The sequence below is a fragment of the Stylophora pistillata genome, chromosome 2 (assembly GCF_964205215.1).
Source record: "Stylophora pistillata chromosome 2, jaStyPist1.2, whole genome shotgun sequence".
Taxonomy (NCBI): domain Eukaryota; kingdom Metazoa; phylum Cnidaria; class Anthozoa; order Scleractinia; family Pocilloporidae; genus Stylophora; species Stylophora pistillata.
Window position 1 is genome coordinate 2,574,701 of NC_142520.1, and position 21,992 is coordinate 2,596,692.

Genomic DNA, 21,992 nt, shown 5'->3' on the forward strand with positions numbered 1-21,992 from the left:
AACGTCGAATTTCACATGTGCGGAACTTAGTGCAAAGGAGCGAGGACAACAGTTTTTTCCCATAAGCATTAGATTTGGCACATGTGAAATTCCACGTTTAAAACGAACCTAGTTTCCTAAACAAAACATGTTCACTTTGATGAGGCTACGTCGCGTAATTTTGAGCTGATTTAATATCGAATAACTGACCATAAGGAGGTGGAAGAAACAGAAACAAAGTCAAAAAGGGTCTTTGAGTGACCAAAACTAAGGAAATGTAAACGTATCGCATTCGCTTAAACGTAACTAAAATCAGTTTTATCATACTTAAGTTGAGCGGAGGTAGGACATTCTGACCAGCCTGAATACTGTTCATTACCGTTCACTGTTTTTAAAGGAGGGCCATTTTTCTTATTTGAATCACAAACTGCGAACAATTGGCTCTCCAGTGAGACTGCTGAACGTTTAGTAGATACATGTTCGCCATTGGTAAGTTTTCCTCCTCTTGTTACATCGTCTTTACAAGGTTCTTGTCCGATTCCTGTCTGCTTTTTCCACTTATAACGCAAAACCAACGCAACCAACGCCACCGCAGAACTGGCCAAAACGACAACGCCGACACCTATGAATGCAGGCGTCTTCCATGAAACTTTGAATAAAAACAAATGTCAAAGAAAGATTAGGTATTAAACTTACGCCACTATAACATTGATCTAATCCCAGATGGTGGCACGATGCCTGTTATTTTGGGATGTATTATAACTAAATTGGACAGTTGTTGTTTCATCTGACTGGATATTCAGAAAAAAGAACGGTAAGAAGAATTTCAGGATCGGTGACTGTCCAACTGGTTTTGCTTCTCTAGATCATAATCAGAAGTATATCAAAGCCAATTACATCCTGATAACTCAAAACGTATCGCCCAAGAGTTGTAGTACCGGTAACCCCACAGTTCTCCCATATAGATCAGACCATTTCAGTTTATCTTTCGTTTCTTACTGCAATATTTGTGCGTTTTGCTTTCCTTCTTGCCTTTCATTTAATGATTGTAGCAGAGTACTTTTAAGTCTCTCCACTAAAGGACTTCAACGTGACAACGCCTTGGGCATTGAGTTCTAACAAAGCCCATAGGCAATTTCCCTAACTTATCTAACTTTACATGTAACGATCAAAATTGCTACATGTACTGCAACAAGAAAAGCAAGTGAAAAAATTGATATTCGCAGGTGCAGCGCAATCAGATTTAAACAAATGCAGAAAAGAAGCAGAAAACATTTCAGGAACTGACGGGATTCAAACCTGTGCCTCGCAGATACTAATTGGGACAAAGAACAGATGACCATACCTGGCTGGGGCGGTGGTTTCGTTGGTTTTTGTGATTTTGTTGGCGTGGGTTGCATTGTAATTGGATTGCGAGAGGGTTCGGTTGTTTCAACGACATTGACGTCTGACGTCGGTATGGTGTGGCTTATTAGTATGATGCCGTCTTCTTGTAAAGGCTTAAGTGGGTCTGAGGAAGTCCCATAAAGTATCAAAGACCAGTCGTAAAGCGTTCCTATAAAGAAACAGAAAAAAGGGCCAAAAGAAAAACATGAGAATGTCAGTAAAAGAAACAACGATAATTTGATTTGCTAGATCATTGAAACTAAGTAAAACATCTTCTCCTGGCACGTGACTGTACAGACCTTTGTTGGCCTTTCCTTTGTCAAGATGTCACATCCCACATCCCAAGTGCGAACACAAAGTGAGACAAACGATTACATTTCTCTTTAGAGTGTTATTTACTATGATGAATAACCACAGCCTACTTTACTTAACTTTCATAACCTGTCTGCTCGATCAATATCGTATTACACATGCCTGTAGGAAATGGGAGGAAGGGGTGGATGCCCGCGAGGCATCAAATGACACGGTACATATTATAAACTACTTTAAAAACGTTTGGAAAGGGTTCATGCCACATGGGAAGAACAGAAACAAAAACCAACAACAACAGTAATAACTAATAACTTCGAGACCAAAATCAATATCAACCTGAACTGGGAACTTTGGGGTTAAAGTCATCAATTTTAAGCTCCCATCTCCCGCTGGGATTCTCTCTCCAGTGAAACAGAGTTGCCATAATCCAGTCTGTTAAGTTTCTGTATCCTGTAAAGTTGTCCATTCTTCGTTTTCGAGTCAGCGGAGATGTGGTGCCGCTTGGTGCTTTCAGCTGAAGGGACAAGTCGCCACGGCGAGAGAAATCAAGATTTATTTTGATCTGCACGTGCTCCAGGAATTGAATCGCGCAATTTTTCACTTCTATAAAAACTGCACCCGGGATTTGCCTGCAAATGAAAATATCAAACAGGTTAGGTTCATCGCTGCTGTATTTACTCTCACCAGAAATACCACTTTATCGGTGAGAAGATCCATTGTATATTTTAAAGAATACATCAGGGTATCCTTAAGGAAGATATTTACGTCATTCTTAATGGCCTCCCAGCATTGTGAGGAAAAACGCCTTTAATACATTCAAAAAATATAATTATGGGATTAATATAAAATAATTATGGAATGCTTAAAGCGCGAAAGTGACTTGAACAGTATTTTCAGCTGTGTTATCAGCTGTGATATTCGCTTGTGGAAATAAAAGCATTTAACTTTCACATAATGGACTTGTTACACCAACATGGCCAAAGGTTTATTGTCTCTGTAGCCATACTCCGCGAAGCAAGTAGAGTCATCCCATTTCGCGACAGTGTCAAAATTAAAGTTCTTTGTCCGTTCGAAGGATACGTGTGGTCTATCGTGTTCAAAAAATTCAAAAGGAAACTAATATTATAGCTTACTTGTTCTTGTCGCTGCCTTCAATCTCACATTTCAGCTGTTCAGGCACTCTTGTCCATTTCTTTGCTAGGCTCACCATCTTACCAGCGTCCATGAGTCCAAAGCCATAAAACTTGCTGACATACAGACCTGCTTTGTTCCGCTGCCAATATCCTCGTTTAAGGGCCACCCCCCCTGGCGCTGGCCTTGCACTGTGGGCTACAATGTGTTGCACGTCGCGCCAAGTTAGTTGGGGACTAAGAGAAAATAGACCGAGCGATGAGGGAAATCTCAAAACATAACCAGAAAATCTAACAATAACGGTATAATTTGAAGATTAAAAAAGTCCAGATATTTATAGTCTCTTGGATTATTTTCGTTCACAAGGTACACGACGGTCAAAAAAGGCAAAGCAAAAGACACTGGCACACAAACAAATAAGGGTGATTTCAAGCATCATTAACGAGACTCGCACACAGATCCATCCCTACCCTCTATGTTGTTTTTTTGTCGTTGTTTCTTTTGAAAGGTTTATCCATGTGGCTTAGAGCATCTGATTCGAAATCTGAACGTCCCAAGTTCAAATCCTGTCCTCAGCCACTCAATTAGATTTCAGTGATTCTCTTTTGCGCTCTATTCAACCGCAGCAGGTTGGCTGGGCGTTAAATTGCCAGATATTGTCTGTTCTGGGCCATTTAAACTTAATCAATATTATAAGGAAAATAACAGAAACTCGTCAATTCTTATGGACAACCCTCTAACTTGACGGCTACAGAAGCTCAAATAGACATTCCCTAAGAGTGACCAGCATCTAATTTCTCCTTACAATATCACCCCTGAGTCACACAATAGGGTCACGAGAAGAATGGAAATGATCACCAACTTAAGAAGCTCTCCATTGTTAAACAAATCCTGTTTCTCAGCACCTTAGGAAATGTCTACGGACAGTATGGAGAATATGTATGCTAGAGTTTAAGCGTTAAGGGTGAACTCCACCACGAAAGACAAGGAGTTGCAATGTCGAGGCAAGTGCAGGGACTGTACATGTTTACAGTTTCTTCTGACATAAAATGTAAAATTAAGTTGTGTCTCTGTGTGGCTCATCTCTCCCTCTAGGCGTGAAGTTAAACAGGATGACGCTATAGTCTTACTTTGCCTGCAGGGTCAGTGCAATCAGCCCGGACGCCATGGCAGTAGCCGCTGACGTGGCTGCGAAATCATCGACACAGCCCTCCTTGTTATCCACTGTTATCTAGTACATGATACACAAAACAGATTCAAACAAATTAACAAAAACAACCACACAACTGAAAGGAAACTAAAACAAGTTTTTAAAAATCTGTAGCAACCAGTTTTTATGATTGCACTTGCTTTTCAGGAACGCGTCCAAGTAAACGTCAATCAAAATGTAACCTTATCCTTTTCCCTAAAATTTCCCGTCTAACGACATCAAACACACCCCGGGCAAAACAAGCGAAAGTGTCGAAGAGAAAGAAGAAAAATTATTTGAGGTAACTTCTGGATGTTTTTTTTTTTCTTTGCTTGTTTGCTTGCTTGTTTTACTTTGTGCACTGGTCGGCTAAAGAGTGTACAAGGGTCACTTGCAAACTTTTGTTTTATATCGTCCTCCTTTCATTTGATGTTATGCTTTACTTCTCTGTATCTATTCTCGTTTCTTGTTTCACTTCACTTACAACTTTTCCAAGTCCCTTAAATGAATCCCTGCTGTACGCGGCGGCCATGACTCCGGGACATTCCTCTGCGTAGGTGGGATTAGTTCCATCTTTGTTTACACCATTGATAGCGATGGTGTAAATACTATTCACATAACCATTGTATGCACAGCTATCTCCCGTAATGCCTCCATTTCCAGCTGCAAATGTGTAAATGGCGCCCAGGCCGCCACGACCCTAGATTTGAAAAAGGGTACCAAGTTTCTTTATACCTTCACACTGGTGGTTATCCCGGACCGCCATTTGTTGTATTTTTTCCCAACAGTGCGCGCTTTCACTGGTTACTTAACAGTCACATGACTTCAAACAATGAAATTATTTCCCATCAAAAGTCTCTGAGCGGCACTACTGCAAAATCTATGACGTCAGAGGGTAAATGTGCGATGCTACTCGCGAATGTTGACTGACAATCACCGTCGGACGTCAACAGAGCGTGACTACATGTCGTGACATTTCTAGCAGTGTGGCATTTTGCGCTCAGTCGTTGAGTGATTATTTTCGCCTTCAAAGACCTACTTTACAAGTGAACAATGAGCAACAACCCAAGTTGACTAAAGAAAACGTGCCCTAAAATACACTAATATTTAATAAAGACACTGATTATTCTTACGCTGATTCTTGTTGGGATGCAAATAGTGACGATGAAAACTGACTGCTGAAAATTTCAACGTTGACAATGTTGACAAAGACACTAAAAGGGGTCGATGATTTAAGAAGATACAGAGATAAAAATAGATGGCTGATGACAGAACACCTTAGGGGGGTGAAAAGAATGAGATCATTATATGGTAGAGTTCTAATAATTTTATACAATACCTCTTTAGTGCCAAGTTTCAATGCTTTCCTAGTCAACGGGCCTGGACCCTCTACTCGCCAGCCCATGTCCCCAGGCCCCCAGCTGTTGGAGTATATGTCAATGCTTTCCAGTTTGTGCACCAAGGCCGCAGATTCTGTTGCATCGGTCGACTTAATACCCTCGTCAAAGAGGCGAATGCCTAACACAAGATAATGCAAAGATAAAAGGTCAGTGTGTCTGTTACAATAATGATACTCCCCTGGGGACTCAGAAATTTTTGTTCCACGTGCATGACAAGATGAAGAAACATCTTTCTCAACATGTATATCAACTTGCTAAGCCCAAAATTTACAACAAATCATGTATCTTCTGCTTCTTCAATTTCAGTGACACGTTTCCCATGATTAAAATTTGTGACACCTTGTTATGTTCTTTACTCTCTGTAGTTAACCTAGAATATTGCTACAAGACAAGTTTAAGAGAATGCTCCATTTCAAAGAACCCGGATTACCATGAACACTGAGCAGATTGGACAAAACTCAGGGTTTCCCTGCACTGTTGAGTAGACGTTCCAATAACAAGTGCTATGTTTACACCTGAGTTCTTGAGAAAAAAACATGTTACTGGTTTCTAATGGATGTAGTTGCAAGTGTCAACAATAGTATTGTTCATGCTTGTCCTTTGTAGTCAAACTCTTCATCAAGGCAATCACAGCTTGTACAAAGAGGAACATGTTAACATACCAAATAAGTCATTACCTGCAATGTTTGCTTCATATGCCAAACCCCGCCCACATAAACCATTATTGGCTACTCCTGCAATGATACCTGCACACTTGTTGCCATGGCTACAAATTAACCAGATTACAACAATTAAATTGGATTGTTCAAACCATTTTGTAAGGAATTATGCACAAGTGGATGAAAAATTTGCTCTTTATTAAAAAACATCATCAACCTGTGTTGCACGGGAATAGCAACAATGAACTTGAGGCATACATGTAGGAAAGTAAAACAAATAAATCACTGAAAAACTAGGAATCACAACACCAACAACAATTTCCACACATTTTGCAACACATGCATAATGTGTCAATTAACTAACAAACAACATAGCATAATAGTATGGATATTTTCACTGATATGTAACAATTAAGATTTAAACAGAGCTCTAGTTAAGTTTTCATGTTCATAGGCATTACAGCAAGACACACTTGTAAACATTGATAACCAAAATCATTATAAAATCTCTAACATTTACTCGGTTTGACAGGCTCTTGGCAAGAGACCTCTTTCTTCACCACAGCACCATGTTAAAAAAAGGTTTCTTAATTCTGACCCCAAAGTATTCAAATCTTAGTGGGGACATAGCATACTAGGGGGGTTATAAATTAGGGACCATCAGCAATTTTTAGCTAATATCATGGACAAACAAACAAAGTAAATGTAACTTACCCTGATACCGGTGTTCCATATTTCATGTGTTCGTCAGCCACATAATCATAACTCAAAGTCCATTTCTGATGAAGCAGATTAAAGGAAATAAATGAATGATACATAAACATGTAACTAGAAGCACACAAATAAATAAATAAATAAATAAATATATAGAAGTGGAGAAGGAGGTCAATTCTTTGAATACATCTGCATGTTTGTAGAGTTATGCACACATTGACCTGGTTTCATGTATCCTTCACTTTACGTCAAAAATGAAGAGTTAAATGAAGAGAAAAAAAAAACAAAGCTGAACAGTGTTCCCATGTTTACCTGTCAATTGTACTGGTTAGTTATACATGTATGAGCACTTCATGTACATTTGTTTCATTGCTTGTCTCTCAATCAAGAAATATCCATTATGAATGTTTTTAAAACAAAATTGGGAAAGAAAGAGAGAAAAATAAGACAACAACAATTACATAGTTTTTACGCAGTTCAGGATGTGATCCATCTACTCCATCATCAACTACAGCCACCATAATTCCTTTCCCTGTATAGCCTTTGTCCCAAGTGGAAGTGATGTTGTATGTTGGCTCACTGGATCCTGCTGGTCTTTTCTGGAAAAGAAACAGCACGAGTGTGTAACCCCGAAAAGCGACCAGCTCCTGATTTCTCCTTACAATATCACCCCTGAATCATGCATTAAGGTCACAAGAATAAAGAACATTATCTCTAACTAAAGAAGCTCTTGATTGTTAAACAAATTCTCCTGATCAGCATCTCAGGAAATGTCTAGAGAATGGTATGGAGAATATGCATAAGTATAGGTAATCGCATGGGGCCAAGTAAAATTAAGGGTTAATATCACGCATGTTTTTGGAAGTTGCTGAAATTGCCCGAGTTGCTGTGCGACTCAGGCAATTTCTGCAACTTCTGAAAACACAAGTGATATTAATCCTTAATTTTACGAGGAACCATGTGATTACTTGTTTATAATATAAGGGGCAAAATGTTTTCTTACTGATCTCACGCAAAACGGGACACCATTGTTACAAAACAAACAGAAATTTCTTTACCTTGGCAGCCGTTGCTAAGCGATTTTTAGCCAATCATTTTCAAGTAATTTTGCCCAGGGCAATTAAAAAAATTAAGAAAAAATGCCCTCTGTCTTGACCAATCACAATTCAGTAATTTTGCCCCTTAGATGATAATGATGTTAGGGTGTGGAGAGGTAGACTTTTAGGGTGAGGCATGTGTTCCTCTATGCAATCTCAAAGGAACAATTTCTCATTTTGTGATCTTGAAAAACTTCACTTAAATGTTCTTCACCATCCTTAGAGATTCTTAGCAATCCAGGTTTTCTTCTTGCTTTGTTACTGCAACTTCTGTGTTTTTCTGTTCTTACTAAGCTGACTTTAACAGTTACTGTACTATTTTGTTGTTTCATTCGTTTTGTTGTTAGTTATCACATTGCAAAAAAATTGAATAAAAATATAACATTATTGCTCCCTTAAAATGACCAAAATATTCAACTCAGCAAAATCTTCCCAAGGGACAGTAAACAATTCAAGCTTCTCCAAGCTTTTTGTTGCAAATTAAACTCAAAAGCCACACATCATATACATATTTAGTTTGTAAAATGATGAATTAGCACTGTAAATCAAGTTATTAAACCAGTGTAAGGTCAAGTTGGCTGGACATCGGCTGAGTTCATCTTGACTGAACAAGCTTGGTAAATAAAGGATTTATTATAGGATTTATTTTGCAATCTCTTTAGCAACATTATCGGAAAAGATAATCACGGGCTTCGTGAATTGTTGCCTTGTGCCAACCATCCAAAGCACAATTTAAGATGTAACAGGCGTTTCGAAATCCCCCGGTGGAGGACAAACCGTTTTAAAAACACCTTCATGATGGCCTCCACCATTAAATATAACAACAACAGTTAATTTAACGACCGTTTCCTAGAAACCTATGTAGAAATGTAAATATAGCTTTTAAATATAGATAGGTTTTAGCTCATAGATTTTTTAATTGTTATAATTTTGAATATTCTTGTATACGTTATATAATATATTTATTTAATTACATTATTGTAATATACGCAATTCAGCTGCAAGGCTGCTAGGTATATTTGAATAAACTATCTATCTATCTATCTATCTATATTACAAATATATTTGCTTCATTGGAAATCAAGATTGACTTCTTTATTTTAAGAGCTCTGAAAGAAAGCCAACTGTGTTTGTAGCACAATAAACCCACAAGGTTCATGAATGTTTTCTTCGATTGACTGTCCTTTGCCATTTTTGCAGCTCTATTGTTGACATTGTCCAAGAACTACAAACTTTGTACCCACTCAGGTAGCCAATTAGAACACAGGATTCAATTCATACTGCCCACAGGCACTACCAGCGATACAATATATAATTTAAAATGCATCATCATCAACATCACTGTCATCACACTATCATTAACGTCAACATTATCATCACCGTTACAACACTATGAAATAAATTTTAATTTATAGCACATCACTTGGTACCAGTACTTTAAATTTGAAATGTGAAGATTATAAGACTATTTGGAGCTTCTTCACTGAGGATTTAAGGATTTTAGATGACAAAATTTAAGTTTTGTATACATTGGACACGACCACCCAAGCAATCATTGCTTGCTTGTATATAAAGGTTTATGCTTATAAACTGGCTCACTCAAACATTGAATGGTCAATAACAATATTACTTACAATGTACCACTGCTCCTGAAATCTTGGGTCTGTTCTGGACAATAACTGGTATTTTTTCAGCTTCTGATGCATAAACCATTCAACCTAAATATCAAAAATGTAGTAAATGTGGTGACTCAGTGGTTAATCATTGTTTTAAGCTATATAGAATTTCCTCATTTATTGTGGAATTATTAGTATAAGAAGTTCTCTTTTTCTTAAAAGTGGTTGGCTTCCTTGTTGCAAGAAATAATGATAAGTGCAGAGGAACCCTTTTTACAGCTAGAGCATCTGCCTCAAGTAGGTTTCAAACAAATTGTGCATTATAACTAACCATACCACAAAGGTTGGATCGTTTGGGGTGACCATATTGGTTCTCCTCCATCCTAGCATTAGCACTGCACTGATGAGGCCCAGAAGGCCGAAACAGTACTGTCTGCAGTTAGTTATATATATATATATATATTATCTTTCCTCTAATCAAGATTTAAAGCAACCAAGGGTCTTGTGCCATGTGTTAAAGGCAAAGCAATAACATTCTCTTTTATTAAAACAGAAAAAGTAAAGCATCACAACATTACTTGAATTCAAACTAGTTAGCCATTGTAGTGAGCAGATAGTCTTCAAGAAATTGTTCTCTCCAACAATTCTATTCCTATATCGCATTCTAATAGCAGTAAAACTAACTCTTTTCTGAAGTTAAATTCACCCACTCCTGTTAACTGGAAAACAAAGTTGTTATACATATGTAAATAACTAATAATGGTACTTCACCTTTGGCTCAAACTGCAAGTTTCTGTCAACATCTAAATATGATTTGATCTTTTCAGATTGCTCCTTCAATTCAGGTTTCTTCAATGTATGGTAGTCTTCAAAGAGCTAAGAATTGTTACACATGTTAGGGTTTTAAAATCTACTGTGAATGCACACTGCCAACATTTCTTTCAAGTGTACAAGTCAAAAAATTATCTCTTTTTGGCATGGTTCAAAACTTTTGTAGTTAAAAGTTTGGATAATTTGTACACATTCATTGTGAAATTGGTCAGACATGTCTGGTCAGACAACGTCTACTGACCAACAGTTATTTCCAACCCTGTATACAATGATCTCAAAATGATAAAAAAAACATTCAAGTGTATAAGTTCAAATTTTCCATCGAGTTTATACGAGTAAAATAAAGGCTGCCGTGAAATACAACCTTTCCATGACAAGTGTTACCACGCAAAGTTAAAACATTCAAGGTTACTGAAATACTTTCCCAACATTCACGACAGTTTTGTTCTAAATGGCACGTATGCATACATTAACAGAGAAATTTCTTTGATCAGTTCTAAAAACCTCAGAGTTAACTAAATTAACAGTAATTTGAAAATTTTTAGGTTCTTTAGCTTAACTTTTTAAAAGAGATAAGGAACTTCAGAATACCCGTCCACATCATTTACATATGTCGGGAGGCTTTGAAGAATGAGGTACAACACAATAGACGCTATTCTTATTTAATGACATGTAAATGCTGGCCGGGTATTCTGAAGTTTAGCTGAGATAATCTAATATGTTCCACATAACCCTAACCTCCGGCAATGGTTTTCAACACAATATAAAGAAATACTTCTACTAACCATTTCCACCGAAATAAAGGCGTTGCATGAGTATTTGGTAAAAAAAAAAAAATTCACCAGCGTGAACTAATTAAAACAAGAGAATTAAGACAAGCGACATTTTTCTTAAGTCCTTATATGAAGCTTAAAGATGATATGTTCCGTGCCGAGATTGGTGTAAAATTTAAAGGTAAAAGTTAGCGATCACCTTTGGAGTCCAAACGCGTCAAAAAGAAGCAATTCGAGGTGCCAGTCACCCTGTGTGAGCAAAACAGCAGAGTCTTGCATTTTTTAAAACGAACTTGTGACAATTTTTCAAGATACTCAAGTACAGACGGCAAAACCACCTCGTCTGTGTAGTAGCCCGTACATACTGTATATGTCAATTGAGATTTGATGAAACGCTCAGGTCGGGCTTAAAATCGGTGTCTCAGTTGGGATTATCCAGAGAATTACAAATTCGATAAAACTCTTGTACGATCAGCTTTACGACATGAATTTAACGAAAAAGAAAAAACAGACAGATAAAACTTTCCTTCGTAGCCATGTGCCTAAAGTTGGGCAGTACTTACATGTTTGTCGTAGGAAAAACCATGTTTCAGGGCTACTTTCTCGACCTCTCGCTGACCACCTCGGATTTTCACGGCCCAGACATTAGTGAAGATCTCATTGGCAAAAGTATTGGTTACGAAAAAGAATATAAGAAATAGTAAAAAACTCGAAAATCTAGCCATCGCAGTGCTGACTTGGTCGCCAAATTTCTGTAAACATCTGTAAACGTGATCATATTTTAACTTCCCTTCTTCTGGTACGTGATTTCGGTCAAGGCTGAGTGACCTGGCATGCAATACGGTAGGATTGGTAACAATGAAGAAGCTGTGTATAGTTACTCCAAACATCACGTACGTGCTTTATCGTAAGGGATATTAATAAACATTTTACCGTTCATGGGAAAACAAGGCTTTTGTTTATGAAAAAGTCCACTGGTTTAGGGTAGGGTAGGATCATTCTCTTCTATATACGGATCTCAAGAGCGGAAAAATGACACAATTTTTCCTGTGAGAGAAACTGGAAACTTAAATGTTGTGTTCGATTGTTAGTTAAGTATAAATCGTGATCACAACCTGAACATCTAAAGAAGTGCATACCGCAGAAAGATGCGAGAGCACATCAGTTAGACTACGGGTTGTAGTCTAGATTATGAGTTCCTCAATGAGATGGTTATACCGAAAACCTTGTTCAAACGGACTTCATGCAAAATTTACTCTTCTAAAACGACAGAATATAACATGTCTGTGTTGCCGACCATTGTTCAGTATGCAATGCATTGTTTCAGTAAATGTTTTGTTATCGCGGCTGGGTCCATGAAATAAAGTGGCATATTTTTGAAAAGTAAATTTTGTTTTTCACGATCGATTAATACATTTCCGCGTGATATGTAACTAACGAATTGCCCGTCTCGCTAGTTTATCCTCTCGTGCTGAAACGGAACTACAGAGGACAGTTGTTGACTTTTTACAATTCCGATGGATTCTTTCCTGCATCAATCACTTCTAAACATGAGTACAGTATGCTTAGCTTCAGTTAGTTGTTAAATCTTCTGGCTGAAAGAAAACAAATAAGGTATAAAAAAGAAAAACACTTGAAAGTGACTCTTGAGACTGGTAGAAGAATTTGGTTATTAAAAAAACCAACAGCGACACAACAAAAACAAAGGTGGAAGGGTCATGCAGAAGCGTGACAGAATGACTTGACAAGCGCTTAACAATAGCGCTTTATACTAATGACGTCATGAAATTTTAGACCCCCCGCGTGACTCAGACAAGCAAACTCCACTTCTTTGAGAGCTACAAGGGAAATGGCGAGTAGTTTGCTTATTCCCTTACAGTTCTGACCGAAGAGGACGGCGTTCCTGGCTCCAAATTTGAGAGAGAACCGGAAGAATACACTGTAGACCAGCTAAAACGGTGGTTAAAATGTAGGGGCTTAAAATTAAGCAGTAAACGAGAAGATCTTGTATAGACTGTGTGAGATGCGGGAATTATCACACCCTTGATCCGGCGATCGATCATGGAAAATGGTTTGCTGCCAGAGTTCTTCAAGAAAATTCTGATGTAAACAATGTAAAAAGGGGGTTGACAGGCCTACACGACTCCCCAGCGCGTGTTTAGAATAGCCTATTCAATTAAAGTTTGGCCCTCACGAGTATGTCTTTGAGCGATCGCCCTCTTTTGTAAGATACGAGCGGCGGATTTTTGTATATTTCGCTCAATACTGCTTGTGTTTCTATTAAATGCCAGTTCATGTAGTTTCTGTAGTTAATGTCTATGCAGTTGTCACTGAAGAATTTCTATTTCTTTGACGCTGGATTTTCTCTTTCTTTCGGTGCTTTCCTCTTAGGAGCATGTGCTCAACTTACTTGCGCTGGTCTTAGATTTGCCTTCAGTGGATCGGGAAATTCGGCCGTTGGACCTTTTTCGACGGGCTAGGGAAGAGCACAAATATAACTCAAGTGTTTCTTGTTATGTTTTTCTCCGTTAAAAAACTCACGCGAACAAGCCACCAGCCAACGCTTGCACTTTGCAATGTCTCGCGAAGGTTTTGGGAAAGGAATGAATACTTTCTTCCCCGATTCCTTGCACTCTTTGGATTTTGGCCATTAATCGGCATATCTTGAGTCTGTCTTACACTCACCCCAACAACAGTGTTTGGTACCAACCATGCCGCTTCCTTTTAGAACGCCAAGTCATTTTTTGACGAAATTTTCTGTCCTTTTGTTTTAATTTTACAGCTCTCGCTCATACATTTCCTTAAGCTGGTCGCCATGTTTGTCTGAGTCTGTGCGGGGGTCTCATAGGTTATCACGTAACAAAATTTATTTTTAGTAATGGTATAAAGCGCTATTCAAAAGCACTGAAGTTGTTTAAGCTTGAGCTAAAGGAAAAAAATATCGCAACGGATCTCTCGGAAGCGATCCTTTCATTCAATTCAAACTCTGTTTCTCAGAAGTGCCTTAACATTCTACTGAGGCAGATTGTATGGCATTAATTTCCACGTAAGATTCTGTGCACGAGAACTTACATCTTGCAAAAATGAGTGCCATGACAATTAAGTTGATGCTGAACTACAGAGTTCAGTTGATTTGACTTTTTAAAATGATTATGGTCAGATTGTTCAACAGACCTTATCCTTTTGCTACGATAGCCTTTATAAAAGCTTCGTACTATCGTGTGACTGTAAAATGAGCTTGTTTGTTTCTTCTTTCTCCCCACGTAGTAAGCAGTAAAACATCACGCCACTTAGAGTAAAGTGTTGTTTTATTGTCTTGATGGAAACTTACCGCAATGCTATTCGCACAAAATACTCAGCTAATGAGACTTTCGGCTTCAGATTGTAAGAGCTACGAAAAGTTATTGCTGTCATAAGTACTGAGTTACATCGATGAGCAAGTCTCTCCGTTAATTCCTGATGCGCTGAAACGGAACTACACACCACACTACCACAAATGTTCACTTTTTAAATGGCCACCTGTTCTTCATCGATCATTGCTAATCACGTGCACAGCTTGCTGGCCTCAATCATTTGCTAAATCTTACAACTGAAGGCAAACAAACAGACGAGGGATAAAGTTATTGACTATAGAAACTAGCGATCGTATTTTTTGGTTTTTGTTTTGTTTGTTTTTTTTTTAACAAAACAATCGAAATAGAACGCAGGAACGCGACCGAGTGACTTAACAACTGCTCAACAATTCAAAAGCACTGCTGTAGTTGTTTAAGCTTTCTCTGAAGGAAGTATTTTTTTCAACGGATCCTTAGGAATGGAGACTTTTATTCGATTAAACTTTTGCTATTAAGAGGCGCACCAACATTTTGTTGAAGTTCATTGTATGGCAGCAGTTTCTGCGTAAGATTTTGTGTACGAATACTTACATCCTCATAAACCGAGCGCCATGGCAAGTTTCAGCCGCTGAACTAAAGAGTTCAGTTGATCTAACACTGATTTTGTTGGTCAGATTATTCAACAGATACCTCCCTATTACTGCATCAGCCTTCTTAAAAGAATAAATAATATTGCGTCGCTCTTGAAAAGAGAGACATTGGTGAGGCTCTGATAGGGTAAATTCCGACGGGCGACAGGGCGCTGAAACAGTGACATCAGGGAAATGAAAATGCGACTTCGAACGCGACATCCATGAAATTGCATCAGCGACATCACAACCTTCCGAAATGGCGACGTGACAAAGTTTGAAATTCAGACGGGCGACATCTAGGGCCTCATTGGTAGATTCGATGAACAAACTTCCAAAGGGAGACTTAAGTATACATTTAGCTGATGAATTGCAGAAGTGTGTACCCAGTTGAAAACGAAACTGAAGTACCCCATTGGGGAAATGTACCCATGCTGCATAAAAACTAGCGGCTGCGTACTTAAAGATTTCAGCTTTGGAGTAGGAAAGTACATCTTTGCTGATTATGGGTCATTGATTTTTATATGAGGCTAAACAGTGTCATACAGATGTATTTTCAAAACTGACTTGTTTTGTCTCCCACACAATTCTTTTGCCGCATTCTTTTTGAAGCTCAGTGAGTGTAAAGAGCGCTCCATTTTATTATTGTGTTGATCCAACTGTGCCATGATTTTCGAATGGGGAGTACGACATCGCGAAGGGTCATATTTAGGGCAAGTAATAGAAAGAAACTGTACAGACGCTATCATTTGTTTTTAGAGTCTGGTCCGCCTTCACACCAAGTTTGCAATACTTTTGACATCTCGATGGCTCGAAGTGAATGTATTATTGTTTCATACTTGTCTCAAGACTTTAAAAAATTTCCTAAGACATAATACCTTAGCTTGAAACTCGAACTAATTCAATGATCGGAAGTGTTTGTCGATATCAGCGTTAGGTCACAAAGAACATAAAATTCCCGAACACTGAGACCGCGTTTATCACTTGCGTTTCCATGTTAAACTTTGTAGCTTGATAATTTATAAAGGAAAATATATGGCAGTGAAAACGATGTGTACTTAACACTGGATACTCATCACGATTAGATTTCTGCGCAGACTGCAACTCAGTATAACATTTTAGCCTCTCAGGATTCTATAAACAAAGTTGCCTGTTTAGATCTTTCAGTTTAACCAGCAAGAGACTTACATATTTCTACAAATGTTAATAGGAAAAATGTGCCTTTTCTGAAGCAGGTTAAGGAAATGATAAGATATATAATACCTAAAGATAAAGTTGAGATTGAACTCAGTGAATTTTCCGTTTCAGCATAAACGTGTCTTTTAGAATTCTTAGGAATGTTGTCACTACTAAAACACTGCTGTCAAATAACTGACAAATCGAAAATCTCGAAAATCTGGGAAAACGCCAGTGGCGTCACTAAAAGTGAACGGATTAACGATAACTAATCCGTTGGAGCTATCAAACGAATTCAATAACCACTTTGCTAATATTGGTCCAAAACTTGCCAGTGAGATAAATTGTGATAGTGGTAGCTATCAAAGATATCTTACCGCAACAGATAAACGGTTTAAGCTCCAACCCACCAATCCAACTAAAGTATTTTCACTTTTAAATAAACTAGACAAGTCAAAGGCAACAGGCCTTGACAAAATATCTGCTAGGCTTATCAGGGAATGTGCTGATCTCATTTGTGTGCCGATATGTGATATTTTCAATCAATCTATTAGCCAAGGGACGTTCCCAGACGACTGGAAATATGCAAGGATTACCCCTCTTTATAAACAAGGTGACCGCGGTGATGCTAACAATTACCGCCCAATATCGGTGATTCCAATAATGGCGAAGGTGTTTGAAAGGATAGTTTATGAACAGTTATATGCCTATTTGGAAGAGCACGATATTTTATGTCAAAACCAATCAGGGTTTCGTGCTAATCATTCAACTGTAACAGCTTTGTTGGAAGCGACAGATTCTTGGGCATATAATATTGATAACGAGAAAATCAATGGAGTCATTTTTCTAGATTTGAAAAAAGCTTTTGACACTGTTGATCATCAGATCCTTCTATCGAAACTAAACTATTATGGTATACATGGAAAATCTTTCAGATGGTTTCAGTCATATTTGGAAAACCGAACACAAAAATGCTCTGTCAACGGGTCGCTATCCAGTAGCTACTCGTTGACTTGCGGCGTCCCTCAAGGGACCATTCTCGGTCCATTATTGTTCTTATTATATATCAACGATCTTCCAAATTGCTTATCAAATTGTAAACCGAGAATGTATGCCGATGACACGCACCTCACATATGCGGGAAGCAATCTTGAGAACGTTCAGTTTTGTCTAAATGAAGACCTAGAAAACGTCTTCAACTGGCTACAAGCGAACAAACTCACGTTGAACATGACTAAAACCGAATTCATGCTAATAGGGTCGAGGCAGAGACTGAATACTCTCACAGCTTCACCAACAATTAGAATGAACAATACTCAAGTGAGCCAGGTTTCAGCTACAAAATCGCTTGGTGTAATAATAGACGATAAACTCGACTGGCATAGTCACATCGAAAAACTAACGAAAAAGATCGCCTCTGGTATCGGGGCCCTAAAGCGAATTAGGCACCTGATCCCAGCATCAACCTTACATCTCATCTACCAAGCTTTAGTAAAACCTCACTTTGATTACTGTGACATTGTTTGGGGTAGCTGTGGGAAAACGCTACGAGACAAACTGCAGAAATTGCAGAATAGAGCAGCCCGTGTGTTGACATTCTCTAACTATGATGCTGATGCAACTGAGCTACTCGAGTTTTTAGGGTGGAAAAATCTTGCACGCCAGCAGGAAATCCATAAAGCCACCATGATGTTTAGATGTTTGCACGGGCTAGCTCCAAGGTATCTATATTCAAAGTTTACGTGGCGTGACTCTGCTTATGACCTCAGGGACTCTGAAAATAAGCTTAATGTTCCACTACCGCGCACTAATTATTACAGAAAAAGCTTTAGCTACAATGGCGCCACATTATGGAACAGTTTACCACGCGATATAAGGAACACAGAGTCTCTGGGGTTATTTAAACGTAAGATCAATGACATTTTTTAAGTCTAACGCACGGCATTCACGGAAAACAGCTTTAGTGTTATAGTATGTAGTTTTAATTTTAAATATCTTAGCGTATGTGATATGTATTTTTATAGGCTAATGAATTGATCGTGTCTAAATAAAGATTACAATACAATACAATACAAGTTAATACCCTTGTACTCGCTTTCAACTTGACCTGTCGCAATTCTTGCTTCCTTCAGCTAACCCTACAAAGTATTTTTCAGTCGGCGGCGCACTTTCTCCACAAAGTTTAAACTTCTGTTACATTCCTGGGTTACGTTCAGCTCTGGGTTTAATTCCCTTATTTCATTCTTGACTCCAACGGGTCAATTGTTTCATTTCAATACATGTCATTCAGTTGAGCTTAGTGCTATCCCTAACTACAAAAAATAATTTATCCTTGTATACACACAAAAAGAAACTCTTCATTTTAGCGTCACAACTCCTATTATGATCTATACTAAAACATCAAGACCTATCCAGGACCAATCACTCTAAAATATTCTTTTTTAACGATCATACGGACTTTCTATCGGCAGTGCATGAAATGGTGCCGGTTGTAAAGTGACATTGACATCGTCTAAGGTTTCTTCTGGCACACTTTATCACACCTGATTTTCCCAGTTTCATACATGCAGGAATTTGTTTCCCTTATGGTTGAGACATAAGTTCCTTGTTTATGAAGGGCACGAGACATTCCTTTGTAGAGTGACCACTGCCTGCTAAAAGGCCTTCAGAGCAACAAGAAGTAACTGTCGATCAAATCTTGAATTCCGCTGTTTTTCCGTGAAACTCTACACGATGAAATCATGTTTCCGTGAGACACTCAGCGCTATATAAGTGAGCCGAAGACTCCCCAAAACACAATTGGTCCTACCTAAAGTTGAAGATTCTAAGGTCGAGTTTGGTGGTATCACTCAGGGCAACAGATATGGTGAGTTTTTATGACCCGAATTCAATTAAATGTAATCAAACATAAGTGTAAGATTGAACTCACTTCTCGTTGGCTAATGTAAATTTTCCTATAGTTAACGTTCTTGCTTTATTTCCGGTTAAATAAGGACTTCAGCATACTCTATGATTACAAACGACAATTGCATTTGCTTGAAGATAACGAGAAAACTTGTTTAATATAAAGGAGAAACTAAAGTAAATTAAAATTAACCTTAGAGATAAGGGATGATGTAGATAATACTTAATCTTGATATTTTTTTTTTCCTTCAGGGATTTTCTCCTCTTTGCAGCGTCTCAGTTATTTTGTTGGTGTACGTCATTCAGATTCAAGCGTTACTGGTAAGCAATGAAAAGCGTGATCATTCATTTTGATCAAAAATTTTTGTTGACTCGACTCAACCAGGTTGATGAAATAAAAGTATTGTGTCCGTGTTCAGTTCGTTTCTATTTTCGGAGTCTAGCTAAATGTAATGATAGCTTGCGAACATAACTACTTGGTCAGCGGAAACTTGACTTTTATGTTTATGTGCTTTTTGAGGCATGGCAAGTTCTATGAATAAAAATAGAAATACAACGTTATGGGTAAGAGCTATCGTCACTCTTTTGCATTATCGTCTATGGCTTTAAAAAGTAGAATGGAAATATGTCAAGCGCCACTAAATTTAGCACTTGGTCAGTCCTCAGAAAAGGTTCTCTGTAAATGTGATTGCAATTCTGCAAGGTTTTTTTCTTGTCTCTTATTTTTTTGTCTTGTTTTGTTTTGTTTTTTTTTTTTTTTCACTCAGCTATTCTTACAAGTTTTTCCTTTCTTTTCTCAGCTTCCTCGTAACGAAGTACATGTTCGTCGAGAGACACAAAAATTTAAGCTCGCCATTACAGAGAAGGGAACAAGATTTGATGAGAAAGTCGAGATCAAAGAAGATGAGCAGATTGCTTATTTCAATGTTCCTCCTCATAACGGTTTGCCAGAGAATGAAGAACTTTTCGACTACAGAATGGTAAGATACACTTTCTAATCTATCGAGGACACTCTGCAATTTTCACAAAATCTTAGAACTTAAGCTTGTAGAATGGACACATTCAAAAGGTATTTTCGCTTATCGCAGAACGTAACCGTTCGTCGTTCCAAAAGTGATGGGGCTTGCTACCTTAAACCGTTGCCCGAAGACTTGCCAAGACCAAAAGATCTGGATACTGGTTTCACACAGGTATTATTAAAGTTTAGTAGCAGAAGTTTTTTTACTAAATAGTGCGATTAACACATCATAAGAAATAGTTTATGAGGCGTTGATGGAGAATATGAACTCGATAACAAACACGTGACCATAAAAGTCCGCTCAGGCCGGCTAGCGTAATATAGACAGTTTTGATCCTTCAATCTCCAAGATTCAGAAAAGTGCATCTATTGCCTTATTATCATTTGGCCAACAAGTGGCTTTAATACAATGAATATATGAAGTGGCTTTAATCTTAACAGATTTTCAATCGTCTTTCATAAGGCTTTAAATCGTCCCACCAATTACAAGATCTCGACAGTTTCCAAAAAGTGGATCATTGCTGGAGAAGTGGAGAAGATCTTCCTCAGGAAGGAGATCGCAGAATTCTGTGACCAGTACCCAGTCTACCGACTGAGGGAATATGTACCAGACTCTGTTTCTGTAGCGAGAGGTAAGATATTGCAATAATCGATATTAGTTCTTTGAATCAGCAAGTTTGAACCCGTTTCACACAAATTCTTGTTCTTCAACAATCAATAAAAAAACATTTTAACCCATAGAGACATATAAACAATGCTGAAATAAACTCCACTTCATGTAACGGTTACCGTTTATCATGGTGCTCAATTGATCTTTGAAAGATATCTTAAAGATTTTGTAAAAGTCCTTATTCCGTTCATTCTAATAACAAGAAATTGAAGAAAAAAAGCTATAATTTTAAGCAGCCTCTCTTTTGTTTTATTGCCCTAACTCTGTAGATAACGAGATCGCCTCAATCTCGATGGAGAGAGAAAAAAAAGGCAGGGTTGATTTGAAGAGAACCCGTTCCTTAAATACATGTACAGCTCTCGTCTAACCTGGACCCCGTAGAGTTATTAGCTTGAATCTAGTAAAACTTCGTTTTCACACGTGATGGCTGAGTATAACTGCCGAATGCTCTTGGTCTCAACGTTTTGGAAAACGTTAAAGAAAAATTGAAGCTGAGGGAAAAAAAATCCCAAATGGGACATCCCCAGTTTGTCTACTTTTTATGATTTGTTGTCATAGGTACCAAAAATGACATATTTGTTTACTTTTTAGGGAGAAGCAAACGGGATATGGATTTTGTCTCTTGTACAAAACATGTAGACATGAACTGTAATCCTTCTAATTGGCTTTTTCGCTGTAAAATTAGTACGTCAACTTGTGTTTACTACGTCACATGCAGGCAGGCGGACTACCAGACTAAAACCATTTGTTCGGAGTTTGAGCACCGGTATTCCAGTATTGTGTGCTGTGATCCTTTTTGTCCTTGAGAAATTAACACTGTGTAATCACGAAGAGAAATGGATGATTAAATCGCTTTTTCTATCAGTTTAGATTATAAGCTTAAGTTTCAGTTCTTGTCTCATGTTGGAAAACTGGTTAATAAAGTTGAAATAAGTTAGTGAAAATGGCTACATTTAGCTTGTAACGTACAAAAACTTAAATAAAAATCATTCAAAGTTTCAGACAGGGTAGCCGATTTGACTTCCTTTCCCTCTGCATCATTCTCTTTTCTCTCCCCTCCCATAACAAACCAAACTAACACATATATGGAATTGCTCGGATTGTTAGATCTGTTGAGGCTATTCCTCAACAAGGTTTTATGTTAGTCCGTTCCGTTCCTCATTTATTTTGCATGTC

At 38.0% G+C, this 21,992-nt stretch overlaps 2 protein-coding genes across 3 annotated transcripts in view; one reads left to right on the plus strand and one right to left on the minus strand.

Moving 5' to 3' along the window:
* Window positions 1-11,907, minus strand: part of LOC111326547 (proprotein convertase subtilisin/kexin type 4) — a 12,518-nt gene extending 611 nt beyond the window's left edge. The window contains exons 1-13 of one of the 2 annotated variants that reach the window (XM_088748378.1): window positions 11,651-11,907; window positions 10,255-10,359; window positions 9,502-9,585; window positions 7,232-7,369; window positions 6,771-6,835; window positions 6,075-6,163; window positions 5,337-5,515; window positions 4,482-4,697; window positions 3,939-4,039; window positions 2,811-3,044; window positions 2,014-2,306; window positions 1,325-1,534; window positions 1-628 (exon numbers count right to left, since the gene is read on the minus strand). The exon at window positions 1-628 is cut by the window's left edge and continues 611 nt beyond it. In XM_088748378.1, coding sequence (XP_088604504.1) covers window positions 276-628; window positions 1,325-1,534; window positions 2,014-2,306; window positions 2,811-3,044; window positions 3,939-4,039; window positions 4,482-4,697; window positions 5,337-5,515; window positions 6,075-6,163; window positions 6,771-6,835; window positions 7,232-7,369; window positions 9,502-9,585; window positions 10,255-10,359; window positions 11,651-11,812 — 2,229 coding nt within the window. In that variant the 5' untranslated portion in view covers window positions 11,813-11,907 and the 3' untranslated portion in view covers window positions 1-275. Of the gene's footprint in view, window positions 629-1,324; window positions 1,535-2,013; window positions 2,307-2,810; window positions 3,045-3,938; window positions 4,040-4,481; window positions 4,698-5,336; window positions 5,516-6,074; window positions 6,164-6,770; window positions 6,836-7,231; window positions 7,370-9,501; window positions 9,586-10,254; window positions 10,360-11,286; window positions 11,306-11,650 lie in introns of those variants that run through there. The other variant, XM_088748379.1, reaches the window with a different exon arrangement.
* Window positions 11,908-18,936: 7,029 nt separating this feature from the next.
* Window positions 18,937-21,817, plus strand: LOC111326564 (uncharacterized). Its single transcript, XM_088748380.1, has 6 exons — window positions 18,937-19,090; window positions 19,381-19,449; window positions 19,929-20,108; window positions 20,217-20,318; window positions 20,610-20,778; window positions 21,408-21,817. The coding sequence occupies exons 1-6, from the start codon at window positions 19,088-19,090 to the stop codon at window positions 21,620-21,622; spliced, it is 738 nt and encodes a 245-aa protein (XP_088604506.1). The 5' UTR covers window positions 18,937-19,087; the 3' UTR covers window positions 21,623-21,817.
* Window positions 21,818-21,992: the final 175 nt, after the last annotated feature.